This window comes from Hyperolius riggenbachi, chromosome 7 (assembly GCF_040937935.1).
Source record: "Hyperolius riggenbachi isolate aHypRig1 chromosome 7, aHypRig1.pri, whole genome shotgun sequence".
NCBI classification, from domain to species: domain Eukaryota; kingdom Metazoa; phylum Chordata; class Amphibia; order Anura; family Hyperoliidae; genus Hyperolius; species Hyperolius riggenbachi.
Genome location: NC_090652.1, coordinates 285,155,238 through 285,173,110, shown reverse-complemented (window position 1 = coordinate 285,173,110; position 17,873 = coordinate 285,155,238). Strand labels below are relative to the sequence as shown.

The following is a 17,873-nucleotide window of genomic DNA, read 5'->3' as shown; positions in this document are numbered from 1 at the left end:
CAGCCATTTTCAAAGGGAGGCTGGAGAATTGCATTGATCACAGTAGAAAAACAGGAAGCAGGAGAGGAGAAAGAGATTGATGAGTTGACTATACGCCTAATGAATCAGAATATGCTGGAGCACAGTGGGGAAAAATTCTGCTCATCTTAGGGCTTGTTAACATCAGGGGCGATTTCATATTTTTTTAGCGCTGTCGATTTTAAAAAATCACCTTAAATGCGCTTGTGTAACGTTCGCTTATATGAGTGTTCTCACATAAGCAATGAGCTTTCTATCCGATCACAAACGCGGCTCTTGCATCATTTTCAGAACGTTTGCGATTCAATAGAAAGGATAGGAAAATCGATATGCGCTTGAAAAAGCGTTTTGAAAAGAGATTTCCCCATGCGCTTTAATGAATAAATACATTGGGCCTGATTCACAAAGCGGTGATAACTCAGTTATCACGCCTAAAAGACTTTAGGCGTGATAACCTTTGCACCACCTAGTTATCACCGATTTGTGCTGCTCTTCGCGTGAAGCTCCCGCGTGCAAAGTTTTGCGCGCGCAAAGTCCCATGGGGCTTAATGGACGCTGCGCGCGCAAAACCTCGCGCGCGGAAAATTCACGCGAGTTTCTTCTTATCATGCCTAAACTGAGTTTAGGCGTGATAAAGGGCTTTTCACTCGCGTGCAAACACTTTGCACCGCTTTGTGAATCAGGCCCATTGTATTTATTCATTTCCGGGGCAAAGAGTTCACTTCCTGACGGGCGTCAGGAAGTGAAGAAAAAAACGCTAGACAAAAGCGCTTAGAAAAGCGATTTTCTAAGCGAAAATTGCTCTAAAAACGATTAGAAAAGTGCTTTCAAAAACGTTAAGCGCTTGCGATTGCACTGACGATTTATAATGCGCCTTACTGCCTGTGCTTTCTGGCTGGGCTGTCTGAAGCTTTTTGAATCCCAGAAGCTGCCGCTGCCTGAAGATAATTACAAGTCACTCGGTACGACATTTCCCATATTTCGTATTTACTCTATGTACTCAACTGTGTGTGTTTGTAATTAAAGTTATTTTTTGTTAACAATGCCTACATTTGTAGACAGGCACTGTCGCTTTTAATTCAATAAACACAATTTCAAAAAGTAATTGAAAAGGGAAGGTTTCATTTTTTTTTTATTACAAAAAAGCAATTAGACTGGAAAATAAATCACAGATACTGTATATATATATTAAAAAAAAAAAACAATTTACCCGTATCTGGGATCCAAGGCGATAGCTCGGGGATGCTCCATCCCACCTGCTATCAGTGTCGATCTCATTTTGCCATCTAATTTAGCAACTTCAATTTGATCCAAATTGCTGTCTATCCAGTAGATGTTCCCAGCTATCCAGTCTATCGCTAAGCCCTCCGGTGTGGCCAGGCCATGCTGAATGACGACTTCAATCCCACTAACACCTAAGAAAATAAGAGAGAGGTTTTAATAACTGCTAATTAGCCCAGAAATATGCACACATTTTTTATCATCTGTAATCACGCCTGTCATTTATAGCATGATTGCAAGGAAAATCATTAGTAATCAGGATTGAAAGGATCTTTTTTTTCCCCACTCCTTTTACTGCCGTCGTGTTTTGTAAAGCAAAGAAAGAACACTAAGAAAAAAAAATTACAGTTAAAAATGGTCCTTTAATCTTTTGTATTTTGTTTTGTTTAAACAAAAATTGCTTAATAGCAATCCTCGCCAGCTGTAGGTGTTGCATCGTAGTTTGTCTTTTCTTACAGAACCGATATAAGATATTCATACTCTTAACCCTAACCATTGGTGCTCATCACAACCTTGGCCGTTTTGAGCAATCACAGGCTCAAAATCGTAATTCATGATCAGCCGCGATCACGGATTCTGATTTCAAATGCATCCACTCCCGACGACTTTATTGGTTATTAGAAAGACCCCCGTACGTGCTAGAAGCACCAAATATCCTCCTGATCCCCATTGGTGTGTTAAGGACCCAATGGGGAGCCTTGGAGCCAGAATTCAAAGATACTTTTAGCTCTGAAGCTATACTTATAGCTGAGAGCTGCGCGGCTAGCGGCACTGTGTGGTGGCGGTGCGCAGAGATCTTTAATCAACTTAACTACTTTGGCCTCCTGGACGTACTAGCTACGCCCAGGAGGCCATGTGCGCGTCCGCGCGCTCCCGCGGCTGATCGTGCGCGTCCGCGCGCGTGCACGCGCGCTCCCGGCCGCGGCTCGTTAGCCCACGAATCAGTGAATCGGGCTATGGTGCCCGATCACTGATTCCTCTCCCCCGCAGAAAAAGTGACAGCTTGTCTCAGAAGCTCCGCTTTTTCTGGCTGTTGCGTCCCCCATACGTCCCTCTAAGCGTATGTTACGCTTAGAGTGATGTTATGTAAACAAACTCATGGCCGCCATCTTGTGGCCAAAAAGTAAAACTTCAACTAAAAGTAAAAAAAAAAAACCTTAAGGCCTGGAACCCACTGAAAACCGCAAACGCAAAACGCAACCCCTAGCGTTTTGTCTGAGCGGTTTGCAAGCAGAATTATGCGCGTTTTTGGTCGTGTTTTGCAACATTGTATTTTTTTCCCCAGTGGGTGCCTAGCGTTTTGCGTTTTGCGTTTTTATCCTGATTGGTCCTGTGAATTATTTTTCATTTTGTTACAGTGTGCTGAACCGCAAAACGCTAGCAAAACCGCTCAGTTTAGGTCTTGCTGAGCGTTTCTGCTAGCGTTTCAATACTTTACATTGAAGCGCTAACGCTCCCAAAATGCTGCAGGTCCTGCGTTTGCGTTTCTGGGAAACGCAAACGCTCCTGTGGAAGTTGCCCCATCCATTAACATTAGCCCAGCGTTTTGGCAAACTGCTAGCGTATCGCAGTGCTGCCAAAACGCTGCCAAAAGCGCTCCTGTGGGTTCCAGCCCTAACACACATTTACATTATAAAAGTTCTGTTTACATCCCACCCTCCCAAAAAATACCCAAATAAAATGTTTAATATAAAAAAACAAAAAAAATACAATAATAAAAAAACCAACATGTAAATATTTAGCTAAGTGTCATGATCGCTGCTGCAGCCGGTATTGCTGGAAGTAGTAGTGCTGCAGCTCAGGCAGTTCTGATCTCTTTCCATGCAAGCTGCATAGCTTTGTCTGCCTTTCCCTGCTGTCAGCTTGTGACTGATTATCATTCACCTGTGTGGGAATCTGCATGTCTGCTCCCACTGGATGACCTCAGTATAAAGATCTGCTTCCTGCAGGACTCCTCGGGTTTTCATAGCTTCAGTTTAAGCCTGTCTTGCTGTTGCTTCAGCCCCCGATCGTGTTTTTTTGTTCTAAAGATACTTTGCTGGTCTTTGCATCATATATTGGTTCATTGCCAATATATATGCATACCAGCACGTTTATTATTTTCCTTGTATTCGTGTTACGTTGATACATCAGTGTCGCTGATGTATACGTACACAAACTGTTTATATCCTGTGTGCAGTTAGTCAGCTTTCCAGCACGTTTTGGTAGGTTGCGCGTACCGTGACCACCCGTGCTGAGGTAGTTACCCTGCTCCTGGTTCTGTTTGTGGATTGCGTTCATCTCTGCGAAGAGATAACGCATCCTTCTGAATCCTGTCCTGTTACCGTTTGTGGATTGCGTTCATCTCTGCGAAGAGATAACGAATCCTTCTGAATCCTGTTCTGTTACCGTTTGTGGATTGCGTTCATCTCTGCAAAGAGATAACGAATCCTTCTGAATCCTGTTCTGTTACCATTTGTGGATTGCGTTCATCTCTGCGAAGAGATAGCGAATCCTTCTGAGTCCTGTTCCCTGTATTGCTCCAGTCTAAGTCAGTGTTCCTGCTTATGTCATATATCGGTTCATTGCCGATATATACATATGTTAGTCAGACGTTACAAATAGTTTCATTGATAGCTGTAATTGTAATACGCTAGGAAAACATACTTATTGTATTTTTGTCTGTGTTACGTTCATCTATCTTGATCCTGCTATTTCCTGACTATCCTGTCCTGTCTTTGTGAGGCACGCCATCGCTGCAAACGCATTGGCTGCCTCATTCCAGTCTGTCTTGTTGTGGACGCTTGCTGTCACTAAGTAGCGGCTAGCTAGCAAGCGTTCATTCTGTCTACCTGTCCTGATCTCCTCAGTTCTGGTTTATGCGCTCAGCGCTACCTTGCGCTGAGACGTTATCGCAAAAGTATTGTTTGTGGCTGTCGGATCTGCACCGGCTCTGTGCGCCACAATATCCTTTTGGAGTCAGTCCTCCCCTCCACTATACTAGGGATAGCCTGTTTCCTTGTGCTAGTGTGTGTACCTCCTCCACGTCAGCTCATGCGTTGCATGCTGACTGTGGAGAATACACCACCAAGCCTTACATTATGAAAACCCCATTACCAATCCCCATTGTGGGGGGGATTCCCAGAAAGTATGACACTGTTAATTATGGTTCCTGTTCCTTTAAGAAATTTGAAGAACTTAACTCTGAAACAGAAAATGAGTTTTTCTCTGAATGTGCCAGGTTCCTGGCCAATCCCGATCTCCAAGCGACTCCTGTTTCAACCTGGGCACTCCAATTAAGTTATATTTTGTTTAAAGGGGAATTATTTCAGTGGGCATTTGATGTTCTCAATCATTCCGATTTGAAAGAGAGACCGCTGGAATTTCTAGCGTTTGTGATCCATAACTGGTTGCGCATAGATCCATTGCCTTTTCCTCTAAATGAACTCCTGGCAGCAGGCCAATCAGCTTCCCCTTCAATTGTTTGCAAAAATGATCAGCAAGCAGAGAGTGGTCCTGATAATTTTCCTGCAGCTTTGAATAAATCACCAAAGGCAGCAGGGTCTAAGGACAAACGCAAACGTTATAAGAAACGTGTCCGATCTGCAGAGTCGTTATCCTTAGCGACTGAGACCTATAATGAGATTCTGCCATTAACAGATAATGAAATGCAATTGTCTTTCAGGGGAGTTAAATGGACTTATGAAACTACTAATGAACTTTCCTCCCTGGCTAGGGAAAATAAAGATTTTTGTTTAAAAGAATTATCTAAGTATGATTATGAGGAGATATTACAGAGTATTGAACAAATCAACTTATTTGTGAACCAAGGGAAGTTTGCATACACTACAGTTCAACACTTGCTACAGGTATTGGAGATTCTTAAGAATAAGGAATCTGCCAATCACCTGCTAATTAACCCTATACATGTGCCTGCCACAATCATATCTGCCAACTGTGATCAGCCTAAATGTTTTGCTGTTAAGTATGCATGGGATCCTCCATTCGAGAGGGGAGAGATGGAAGCCCTGGTCTGCAGTGGTGCTCAGCAGAGCTCGAATATTCGAGTAGCTCGAATATTCGAGCTCTTTTCCAGCTATTCGAGCTCGGTATTCGAGCTCCGAATAGCTGTAGCTATTCGAATGGGCTATTCGCGTACACTCGAATAGCCCATTCACTATTCGAGCTATTCGAGCAAACGGCGCTATTCGAGCTCGGTACCGAGCTCGAATAGCGTCATAGCCCAGATTGATGTCCTTGGAGCCAATCAGAGGGCTCCCAGGCCCTCTGACGGCAGCCAATCACAGAGGGGGACCCTGGCCAGCCCCTACCCTATAAATAGCGGCCGCCATGTTACGTTTCTCCGTCCTTGCCTGAGACTTGCATAGAGAGAGAGTTGCTCCTTTGTGCTTTGGCTTAGCAAGAGCTTTATTGTGGTCATTTACCTAGCGTTTTTGCTCACATACACCTCCTATACACACCTATATTGTTGTTAGTTAGTTAGACATTGTATTTTAGTTAGTAGCTTTTGTGTTACATAGAGACAGGCCAGCTGCTGCAGGCTTACAGCTTTAGGCCTCAGGGCCTGCCTGTGTGGGCAGCTGTCCTCCTGTCCTCTGTTTATTTCTCTCTATTCTATACCAGTATTTCTGCTGTCCTTTACTACTGATTGTATTAGTATTGTAGTTATATACTGTAACTGTACTAGGACACTCACTGTCACTGTTCATAGGCTACTAGCTGCTCCTGCGTGTGTGCACTCACTGTCTGTGTACACACTACACACACTCTATTTCCAAGTTCTGATAACTGATTGATTATTGTAATTGAATATTGTAATTAGTTAGTTGTACTCACTGTTACTACTTACTGTACTAGGAGTCTAGGACACTCAGTCACTGTTCATAGGCTACTAGCTCCTGCGTGTGTGCACTCACTGTCTGTGTACACACTACACACACTCTATTTCCTTCTGATAACTGATTGATTATTGTAATTAGTTAGTTGTACTTACTGACTGTTACTACTTACTTACTTACTGTACTAGGGACACTCACTCAGTCACTGTTCATAGGCTAGCTCCTGCGCGTGTTTGCGCGTGCGTGCACTCACTGTCTGTAGTGTACACACACTAAATTTACTTGTGATTACTACTGATTATTGTAACTGCTAGTTGTACTTCCTGACTGTTACTACTTACTTACTGTACTAGGGACACTCACTCAGTCACCTCACCCACCAACCCACTCCATTAAAGTACCCCACTTTTCACCCGCCCTTTTAAAAAACTTTTGTCTATACGCCCAAAACATCGAAGATGTCTGGAAGTGGCAGCCAGCACGGTTTGGGCAAGGGGAAGGGCAGCAAGGGAATCAGGAGGAGAGGGAGCAGCATTGTGGCAAGCCGCGGGCGCGGGCGCGCCACCATGCACAGTTCTGCAGCAGCAGCAGCAGCGTCAGTGGCTAACATTCCTCCCATAGCCACTGGCCGTGGACGCCTTGGGCGCCGCCCAGCAGGAGCATCTGCAACTCACGCTGCAGAGACACAGCAGCAGCAGCGTGTAGCACCTGCTCCGATTTTCCTCCAGCCGGGTCGGAAACGTCCCATTGAGGAAAAGCATGCAGACACTGTGGTGCAACTCATGACGGAGGATGAGCAGCCCGCCATCAGCTCTGCATCTCACCCTCACCACCACCACCACCACCACCCCTGTTCGCAGCAGCCGCCCAGCAGGGTCTGGGGAGGAGGCCAGTTCACCGTCACTCGCCGACCTGTCATTCAGCAGTCTTTTGACCCCAGGCATCATGAGTAAATTGTCTGCTGTTGTTGGCGATCTTGAGGAGGAGATGCTGATGGGCACTTTGGGGGATGCGGGATTGGACAGCAAGACTGTGGCGACAGTCAAGCAGCCCATCCATGCATCAGGAGAGGAGTTTTGGGGGTCCTCATCCCAGCAGGACATGTTTCAGGAGGGGGAGGATGTTGATGACCCGGTGACAGACAGAGACTGGGTGCCACCACCTCCAGGGGATGTCGTCCTCAGCAGCTCTGAGGAGGAGGATGCTCTTGTGGGCCTTGCAAGGAGGCGCATCATTGCAAGCATTGGCAGCAGCAGCAGGCAGGTCCCACAGCCTGCTGGTGTCTCAGGCTCAGCAGCAGCAGCAGCAGCATCTGCCAGTACCACCACCAGCCGCACCCAAGCCCCCCAAGCCCCACCCCCAACCACCACAGGGAGACAGGCAGCAGCGCTTCCATGCCGTAGGGGGATGTTTCTGTCACCAATCTGGCGCTTTTTCACCATGCCCACAGTGTACAGCAAGTACGCCACTTGCAACCACTGTCAGCGGAAGTTGAGCAGAGGTGCAGACCCCTTAAAGTTCTGCACCAGCTCGCTCATCAACCACCTTGCTGCGAAACATTTCCACCAGCATCAGGAGTTCCAGAGGCTGAAGGCATCTGGTGCTGGCAGTGGCACCACACCCATCACTGCACAGCCTTCAGCAGCAGCAGCAACAGCAGCCACCCGCCCTCCTGCTCCTCCAGCAGCACCAGCAGGAGTGCGGAAACGCACTGCTCCTCCCCCCTCTGCAACTCCTGCCGCCGACACTGAGGCCTGTTCTGGCAGCCAGTCCTCAGTGGCCTCCTCCGCTGTGTCTGCTGATTCCCGTGCCAGCAAAAGGCCACGCCAGAGCCTTTTGAGCGAGTCCTTCCAGGGGGTGGTTAGGGCTCTGCCTCCCAGCAGCCGTCGCGTGCGGCAGCTGAACGGCTTGCTGGCATGGGCCATGTGCTCCCAACTCCTGCCGTACACGCTCGTGCAGGAGGGGAGCGACATTCGTGCGCTGCTTGCTTGCGCAGCCCCAGACTGGCAGCTCCCCAGCAGACACTTTTTCTCCCGCAAGGCCATTCCTGCACTGCACCGCTTTGTGATGGCCAATGTGGAGCGAGGGCTGGAGCACGCGGTTGGTGAAAGGGTCCACGTCACCATGGACTCCTGGAGCAGCCGCTTCGGGACAGGCCGCTACCTGTCCTTCACTGTCCACTGGGTCAGCTTGGTGGAAGGGGGTGAGGATGGGAGAGCAGCAGCGGGCACAGCAGCAGCAGCAACACAGTGGGTGGTGCCACCCCGCAGGGTCAGGGGAACTGCAGCAGGTTCCTCCGATCCTCTGCCATCCTCCGGCACACCTGGCCAAACCCCCCGCCTCAGCAGCAGCGTGAAGGCCCGCCACTGCCAAGCGCTGCTGCACTTGGTCAGCCTTGGGAAGACCAAGCTGACGGCAACCCATGTGTTGGCCAAACTCCAGGAGCAGGAGAGGATTTGGCTGACCCCCAGAGGCCTCAGAGTCGGAGAGGTGGTGGCCGACAATGGGGCCAATCTGGTTGCCGCAATAGACAGGGGAAACCTGACCCACATCCCCTGTCTTGCCCACGTGCTGAACCTGGTAGTGCAGAAGTTCTTGCGCACCTACTAGGGGATGGGCGAACTGCTGGAAACGGCAAGGAACGTTGTGCGTCACTTCCGGCGCTCAGCTGCAGCCTGTGCGAGCCTGGAAGACGTGCAAAAGGAGCTGGATCTGCCACGCCATCGGCTGATCCTTGATGTTCCGACTCGCTGGAACTCCACCCTGGCGATGTTGGAGCGTCTGGTTGAACAGAAGCACGCTGTCAACCAGTACCTTGCCCTGGCCACTGTTTCCGCCGCTCAGAGAAGGGACAAGACCAGCAACATCCCGTCCATCGTCCCCGATGATGACTGGAGGCACATGCAGCAGGTGTGCTTAGTGCTGGCTCCCTTTCTGCAGGCCACTAACATGGTGAGCAGGGACCATGCTATGGTCTGCGAGTGGGTGCCCCTGGTTTGTCTGCTGAACAGGGCCCTCGATGCTTTGCTGGAACAGGGAGCGGCAGCCTTGGACCAGCAGGAGCGGCAAGCAGCTGCACAGTCCACCTCTGAGGGGGAGGAGGAGGAGGACTTGGTGGAGGTCCCTGACCTTGCTGCTGATGAGGGGGAGCAGCACAGTGCAGCTGAGTTGGTGCGGGGGTTGAGAGAGGATGAGGCTGACGAGGCAGAGGAGGAGGATGAGGACAGCAGCACTGCCGTCGATGTGCCAGCAGACGTGGCCCACCTCTTCCCAATGGCAGCGCACATGCTGACGTGCCTGCGCAGAGACCCCAGGGTGATCCAGATGAAGCAGAGGGAGGACATCTGGATCAGCATGATGTTGGACCCACGCCTCAAGGGGAAGTTGAGCCAGTTCCTGCCGCCTGCAGGAGGAGACCCAGCGCAACAAATAAGGAGCTTGCAGCAGGCCCTTGTTGAGCGCTTGGAGGAAGCCTTCCCCCAGCCTTCCACCCCCACTGTCCAGCAGCCAGCACAGAGGCAGCAGCAGGTGCCTGCATCCAGCAGCAAGCGCCCCACAGACCTGCTGTCTCTCAGCCACGAGCTCTACAGGACTGTAGAGGCTCCGGCAGCAGTGACTAGAGAGGAGGTGCATGCAGCAGCATCCTCCACCGGTCACAGCCAGCGCCTGACCCGCATGGTGGCTGACTACATGGGGTCCTACAGCGGGCTTGACAGCGATGCCCCTGTTGATCCCATAGAGTATTGGGTCAAGCGCCTGGAGATCTGGAGCGAGCTGGCGCAGTACGCCCTGGAAGTGCTGTCCTGCCCCCCTTCCAGCGTGCTGTCCGAGCGCTGCTTCAGTGCAGCTGGTGGTGTGGTCACCGAGAAACGCTCACGTCTGTCTCACAAGTCTGTGGACAGACTGACGTTTCTCAAGATGAACCAGGCGTGGGTGGAAGGCGAGTTCCTGGCCCCTGTTGTCGGCGAGAGGGGGACATGAACTGGCTAAGAACCATCGTTAATGTGCCTTACCACCCTTTACCACCTCCTGGCTCCTGCTCACTAAGCCAGCCTGGTTCACTTTGACTATTACGTCACCTGCAGCCACACATTTTACACCTACAGTGGGCTGCTGTGTACTGCCCTTCTGCTGTCTGTCTGTGTTTCCCACTGCCAGGGTACACAGATTTACCTTCTGCTGCCACTCTGCCACCAGCTATTACGTCAAACAATAGCTATATATCTGTGTAATTTGTTTTACAAACAAAACCAAAAAACCATAAAAAAAAAAAAAGGTTTAATTTTTCTGAGGTGCCCGGGTTGAAAACTGTGTTGTCCCAGTTGTGTATTGGACACGATGTGGGCTGCACGACCGCTGTCTGGGACCTCCTGTTGTGTTCATTTACGGCCTGGTATCACCGCTAGGTACCAGGGCTATTATGTCACGCTGCCTGCCTGCTGCCACACTCACACTACTCCTCCATTCCTCCTGCTGATGCTGCTGTCTGTCTGTGTTTCCCAACGCCAGGGTACACAGATTTACCTTCTGCTGCCACTCTGCCACCAGCTATTACGTCAAAAAATAGCTATATCTGTGTAATTGGTTGTAAAACCAAAACTACAAAACCATAAAAAAAAAAAAAAGGTTTAATTTTTCTGAGGTGCCCGGGTTGAAAACTGTGTTGTCCCAGTTGTGTATTGGACACAATGTGGGCTACACGACCGCTGTCTGGGACCTCCTGCCTGCTGTGTTTATTTACAGCCCTGGTATCACCGCTAGGTACCAGGGCTATTATGTCACGCTGCCTGCCTGCTGCCACACTCACACTACTCCTCCATTCCTCCTGCTGATGCTGCTGTCTGTCTGTGTTTCCCAACGCCAGGGTACACAGATTTACCTTCTGCTGCCACTCTGCCACCAGCTATTACGTCAAACAATAGCTGCTCACATTACTCCTCCATTCCTCCTGCTGCTGCTGCTGCTGTCTGTCTGTCTGTGTTTCCCAACGCCAGGGTACACAGATTTACCTTCTGCTGCCACTCTGCCACCAGCTATTACGTCAAAAAATAGCTATATCTGTCTGTGTAATTTGTTGTAAAAACAAAACTACAAAACCATAAAAAAAAAAAAGGTTTAATTTTTCTGAGGTGCCCGGGTTGAAAACTGCGTTGTCCCAGTTGTGTATTGGACACAATGTGGGCTACACGACCGCTGTCTGGGACCTCCTGCCTGCTGTGTTTATTTACAGCCCTGGTATCACCGCTAGGTACCAGGGCTATTATGTCACGCTGCCTGCCTGCTGCCACACTCACACTACTCCTCCATTCCTCCTGCTGATGCTGCTGTCTGTCTGTGTTTCCCAACGCCAGGGTACACAGATTTACCTTCTGCTGCCACTCTGCCACCAGCTATTACGTCAAACAATAGCTGCTCACATTACTCCTCCATTCCTCCTGCTGCTGCTGCTGCTGTCTGTCTGTCTGTGTTTCCCAACGCCAGGGTACACAGATTTACCTTCTGCTGCCACTCTGCCACCAGCTATTACGTCAAAAAATAGCTATATCTGTCTGTGTAATTTGTTGTAAAAACAAAACTACAAAACCATAAAAAAAAAAAAAAAAAGGTTTAATTTTTCTGAGGTGCCCGGGTTGAAAACTGTGTTGTCCCAGTTGTGTATTGGACACAATGTGGGCTACACGACCGCTGTCTGGGACCTCCTGCCTGCTGTGTTTATTTACAGCCCTGGTATCACCGCTAGGTACCAGGGCTATTATGTCACGCTGCCTGCCTGCTGCCACACTCACACTACTCCTCCATTCCTCCTGCTGATGCTGCTGTCTGTCTGTGTTTCCCAACGCCAGGGTACACAGATTTACCTTCTGCTGCCACTCTGCCACCAGCTATTACGTCAAACAATAGCTGCTCACATTACTCCTCCATTCCTCCTGCTGCTGCTGCTGCTGTCTGTCTGTCTGTGTTTCCCAACGCCAGGGTACACAGATTTACCTTCTGCTGCCACTCTGCCACCAGCTATTACGTCAAAAAATAGCTATATCTGTCTGTGTAATTTGTTGTAAAAACAAAACTACAAAACCATAAAAAAAAAAAGGTTTAATTTTTCTGAGGTGCCCGGGTTGAAAACTGTGTTGTCCCAGTTGTGTATTGGACACAATGTGGGCTACACGACCGCTGTCTGGGACCTCCTGCCTGCTGTGTTTATTTACAGCCCTGGTATCACCGCTAGGTACCAGGGCTATTATGTCACGCTGCCTGCCTGCTGCCACACTCACACTACTCCTCCATTCCTCCTGCTGATGCTGCTGTCTGTCTGTGTTTCCCAACGCCAGGGTACACAGATTTACCTTCTGCTGCCACTCTGCCACCAGCTATTACGTCAAACAATAGCTATATCTGTCTGTGTAATTTGTTGTAAAAACAAAACTACAAAACCATAAAAAAAAAAAAAGGTTTAATTTTTCTGAGGTGCCCGGGTTGAAAACTGTGTTGTCCCAGTTGTGTATTGGACACAATGTGGGCTGCACGACCGCTGTCTGGGACCTCCTGCCTGCTGTGTTTATTTACAGCCCTGGTATCACCGCTAGGTACCAGGGCTATTATGTCACGCTGCCTGCCTCATTGACTGCCTGCTGCCACACACTCATCCTCCTCCTCCTGCTGCTGAATTTACCTCCTGCTGTCTGTGTGTTTCCACTGCCAGGGAGCACATACAATGGCGCTTCAAACATGCGTGCGCCACCAGCTATTTGTTACGCTCAAAAATAGCTGCATTTCTTTAAAAAAAAAATTGAAAAGAGAAATAAGTGAAGAAGAAGACGATATAGAAGAAGATGAAGAAGATGAAGAAGAAGAAGATGAAGAAGAAGAAGAAGAAGATGAAGAAGAAGAAGAAGAAGAAGAAGAAGAAGAAGAAGAAGAAGAAGAAGAAGAAGATGAAGATGAAGATGAAGAAGATGAAGAAGAAGAAGATGAAGAAGATGAAGATGAAGAAGATGAAGAAGAAGAAGATGAAGAAGAAGAAGATGAAGAAGATGAAGAAGAAGAAGATGAAGAAGAAGAAGATGAAGAAGAAGATGAAGATGATGAAGAAGAAGAAGATGAGGAAGATGAAGAAGATGAAGAAGAAGAAGAAGAAGAAGATGAAGAAGAAGATGAAGAAGATGAAGAAGAAGAAGAAGAAGATGAAGAAGATGAAGATGATGAAGAAGATGAAGAAGAAGAAGATGAAGATGATGAAGAAGAAGAAGATGAAGAAGAAGATAAAGATGATGAAGAAGAAGAAGATGAAGAAGATGAAGAAGATGAAGATGAAGAAGATGAAGAAGAAGAAGATGATGAAGAAGAAGAAGAAGATGAAGAAGAAGATGAAGAAGATGAAGAAGATGAAGAAGAAGAAGAAGATGAAGAAGTTGAAGATGAAGAAGATGAAGAAGAAGAAGAAGAAGAAGATGAAGAAGATGAAGAAGATGAAGAAGAAGAAGAAGATGAAGAAGTTGAAGATGAAGAAGATGAAGAAGAAGAAGAAGAAGAAGATGAAGAAGATGAAGAAGATGAAGAAGATGATGAAGAAGAAGAAGAAGAAGATGAAGAAGAAGATGAAGAAAAAGAAGATGAAGAAGAAGAAGATGATGATGAAGAAGATGAAGAAGAAGAAGAAGAAGACAATATAAAAGAAGAAGAAGATATAGAAGAAGATATAGAAGAAGAAGATATAGAAGAAGAAGAAGAAGAAGAAGAAGAAGATATAGAAGATAAAGAAGAAGAAGAAGTAGTATATACAGTACTGAACAAATTTCTGGACACAACTTCTCTTTTCAACTTTTTTTTTTAAAGGAACATCCCCACATAATCACTTGCTGTTGTTACTTGGAAAAAAAGAGGTTTCTTGCATCATTCACCCTCAAAACAAGTGTTGGAAGCTATTTAAGGCCATTTCGAATAGTCAGCTCGAATAATGAGCTCGAATACCGAGTCGAATAGTGAGCTCGAATTCCGAGGTCGAATCGAATAGTAAAAATTATTCGACTCGAATATTCGACTGATCTCGAATAATTTACTATTCGAATTCGACCTAACTCGAATTTTGAAAAGGGGTATTTGAGCACCACTACTGATCTGTGAATGGAAGAATGATTCAAGTTCATTTTGTCAATTTTACAGTGCAAAAAGTGAAATGGCATTGAATGCATGCATTAAGTCAGCCTATAACCTAATAGAGACTGGTGTGTGTAGGTATGACTGTGTGGCTCCTTTGATTGATGTGTGGGAACTGATTTTGGATGATTTTTATGTGACTCCGAATTCGCAAATATGGCGTTCTGACCCGCCTGCTTCAGCACCTTTCACTGATTCAGCAGGTGATTCGGAGCTCTTTTTGTGTGAAATTGAAGTTCCTGCAATTCCACCCTGTACCATGGATAACTCAGTGTTACTTCCCAGTAAAACAGAAGCCACTGATACTTTCTTAACCTTGCCCTGCAAAAATTTCTCAGCAGAGAATCCAGAGGTCCTGCTGACTTCCGAGTCCAGTCTAGCCAGTACTCATGAGTCTTTGTTTAGTGAAACAGACACCAGAAAAATCTTGCCTGCCTCTGCAAACACTTCTGCAGAAATTACCTGTGTTAATAAAGTTCAACTCCTGTCTGATCCAGCAGATGCCAATAGATGCACTACATCAGTTTCCGAGTCCCAGCACTCCTGTCTAGAAACCTCAGAACCCCAGCATCTGAATTTTCCAATTTTACAAATGAATGGTGATTCAGATGCGCAAACATTGTGTCTTGATCTTCCTGTTTCTACACCTCGCTCTAGTTTCGTGAATAGCTCAGAGCATCTGCTATGTGAACCTGAAATCGCAGAATTATTACCTTGTTCAGAAAATGTTCCAGTAAATTTGCCCTGTATCGTGAATAGCTCAGAGCATCTGCTATGTGAACCTGAAATCGCAGAATTATTACCTTGTTCAGAAAATGTTCCAGTAAATTTGCCCTGTATCGTGAATAGCTCAAAGCATCTGCTATGTGAACCTGAAATCGCAGAATTATTACCTTGTTCAGAAAATGTTCCAGTAAATTTGCCCTGTACCATGAATTTTGCAGTAGATCTCTCCAATGAACCTCAGGTCACAGAATCATTATGCTGTCCAGCAGGTGCTTCCATGGTTTTGCCCTGCAATATGGACTGTTCAGTGATCCTGTCCAGTGAAGCTGTGGTCGCAGAGTCTTATGCTTCACCCAGTACTTTGGATACTTCAAACCCTCTAGCAGAGGAGTCTGAGGCACTGCTTACCTCAGTTGGTGTTGCAGTAATATTCACTTGTCTAGCAGCTGTTTTGGAATTACAGTCTGCTCTAATAAAACTTGATGAATTTCTGCCCAGCAAAGCAGAAGCCATTGAAATATTGTCCTCGTCAGCAAGTGTGTTAGATACCTTGCCCTGTACACAGTCTGATTTAACCAATGTTGTTGAGTCCCTCCCCAGTGTTGTAACAGCCGAGGAACTCCAGCCCAGTCCTCTGAATGTTTCAGAAGTCTTGCCCTGTAACATGGATAATTCTGATTCTCTGGTCAAAATAATAGAAATCTCAGAATTTCAGTCCGGTCTGATGAGTGTTCCTGAAACCCAGCCCTGTATCCTGAAAGATTCTGGTTCTCTGGCCGCTGTGGCAGAGGTTCCAGAGTCCCCTTCCTGTCCAGGGAATTCCTCAGTTTTGCCTAGTCCAGTGGGGGCTGCTGCAATACTGACTTGTTCTGCAGCGCCTCATGAGCTCCAATCCAGTGTATTAGATGAGTCTCTGTCCAGTCCAGAGGTAGTTGTGGAGTCCCTATCTGGTTCAGTGCATACATCAGAAGATTTGTCCTGTCTTGTTAGTGCCCCTGAATCTGATTTGTTACTGACTTTGCTGGAATCAGCGACATCTAAGTCTGATCCTGCATTCTCGTGTAAAAGTCCAGTAGTTGAGAAGTCTAGTCATGATGATTTTTTTTTGGCCAGTCCTGGTTTTGGTCCTGTCTTGGCTGACCCTGAGGCTCACAGTTCCTTGACATGCCCAGAGGTTTCTCTTGTGCCAGTGTGCCCAGATGTTCTTTGTGTGCCAGAATGCCCAAGTGTGTCTAAGGTGTTAGCGTGCTCTGATGCTTCCTTAGTGGGAACATGTTCTAATGTTGCCAGTCTGCCTGCATGCCCAGAGATGGTTCTGGTCCCTGAAAGCCCTGATCTTGATGTTTGTCCTTGTGGCCCTGACTCGGGAATTGCCCTAGGTTCCATAGGGGTTCTTGATAGTTCTCCATGTGAGCCTAAGGGGCGTTCTGACCTATGGGGATCTCTTTGGAGCTTCAAGGTGTTCTGGGAGGTCTCTGAGAAAACTTGTCCTGGTGCCTTGGACTGGTTCAACAGTGGGTTTTGTGTTGGTAAAGACAGTCCCGGTGGGCATTGCAAAGGCTTTGGCGTTTTTGAACGGTTCCTGGAAGGCGGTGGGTATCGCTCAGGGAGTTTCGGAGGGCTTTCTTCTGGAAATCATGGTTCTGATGGGTGTCACACTGGGGCTTGTAGTACTGATGGGCATGGTTCTGTAAGTTCTGGTTCTGATGGGTCCAGTCTTGTGGGGACTGATTCTGGAATTTGGTCTTGCCGGGCTGTCCCGGTCATCATGAATTATCAGTCAGACTGTTTTGTTGGGAATTTCAGTTTTGAAAAGCGTCTGGAATCCGCTTTTAAGGGCGGGGGTACTGTCATGATCGCTGCTGCAGCCGGTATTGCTGGAAGTAGTAGTGCTGCAGCTCAGGCAGTTCTGATCTCTTTCCATGCAAGCTGCATAGCTTTGTCTGCCTTTCCCTGCTGTCAGCTTGTGACTGATTATCATTCACCTTTGTGGGAATCTGCATGTCTGCTCCCATTGGATGACCTCAGTATAAAGATCTGCTTCCTGCAGGACTCCTCGGGTTTTCATAGCTTCAGTTTAAGCCTGTCTTGCTGTTGCTTCAGCCCCCGATCGTGTTTTTTTGTTCTAAAGATACTTTGCTGGTCTTTGCATCATATATTGGTTCATTGCCAATATATATGCATACCAGCACGTTTATTATTTTCCTTGTATTCGTGTTACGTTGATACATCAGTGTCGCTGATGTATACGTACACGAACTGTTTATATCCTGTGTGCAGTTAGTCAGCTTTCCAGCACGTTTTGGTAGGTTGCGCGTACCGTGACCACCCGTGCTGAGGTAGTTACCCTGCTCCTGGTTCTGTTTGTGGATTGCGTTCATCTCTGCAAAGAGATAACGAATCCTTCTGAATCCTGTTCTGTTACCGTTTGTGGATTGCGTTCATCTCTGCAAAGAGATAACGAATCCTTCTGAATCCTGTTCTGTTACCATTTGTGGATTGCGTTCATCTCTGCGAAGAGATAGCGAATCCTTCTGAGTCCTGTTCCCTGTATTGCTCCAGTCTAAGTCAGTGTTCCTGCTTATGTCATATATCGGTTCATTGCCGATATATACATATGTTAGTCAGACGTTACAAATAGTTTCATTGATAGCTGTAATTGTAATACGCTAGGAAAACATACTTATTGTATTTTTGTCTGTGTTACGTTCATCTATCTTGATCCTGCTATTTCCTGACTATCCTGTCCTGTCTTTGTGAGGCACGCCATCGCTGCAAACGCATTGGCTGCCTCATTCCAGTCTGTCTTGTTGTGGACGCTTGCTGTCACTAAGTAGCGGCTAGCTAGCAAGCGTT

The 17,873-nt window shown here is 47.2% G+C and overlaps 1 protein-coding gene across 6 annotated transcripts in view; it reads right to left on the bottom strand.

Moving 5' to 3' along the window:
• Window positions 1–17,873, bottom strand: part of LRP1B (LDL receptor related protein 1B) — a 2,031,260-nt gene that overhangs the window by 732,843 nt on the left and 1,280,544 nt on the right. For all 6 annotated transcript variants that reach the window (XM_068245873.1, XM_068245875.1, XM_068245874.1 and 3 more), the window contains exon 25: window positions 1,229–1,433. In XM_068245873.1, the coding sequence (XP_068101974.1) occupies window positions 1,229–1,433 (205 nt within the window). The remainder of the gene's footprint in view (window positions 1–1,228; window positions 1,434–17,873) is intronic.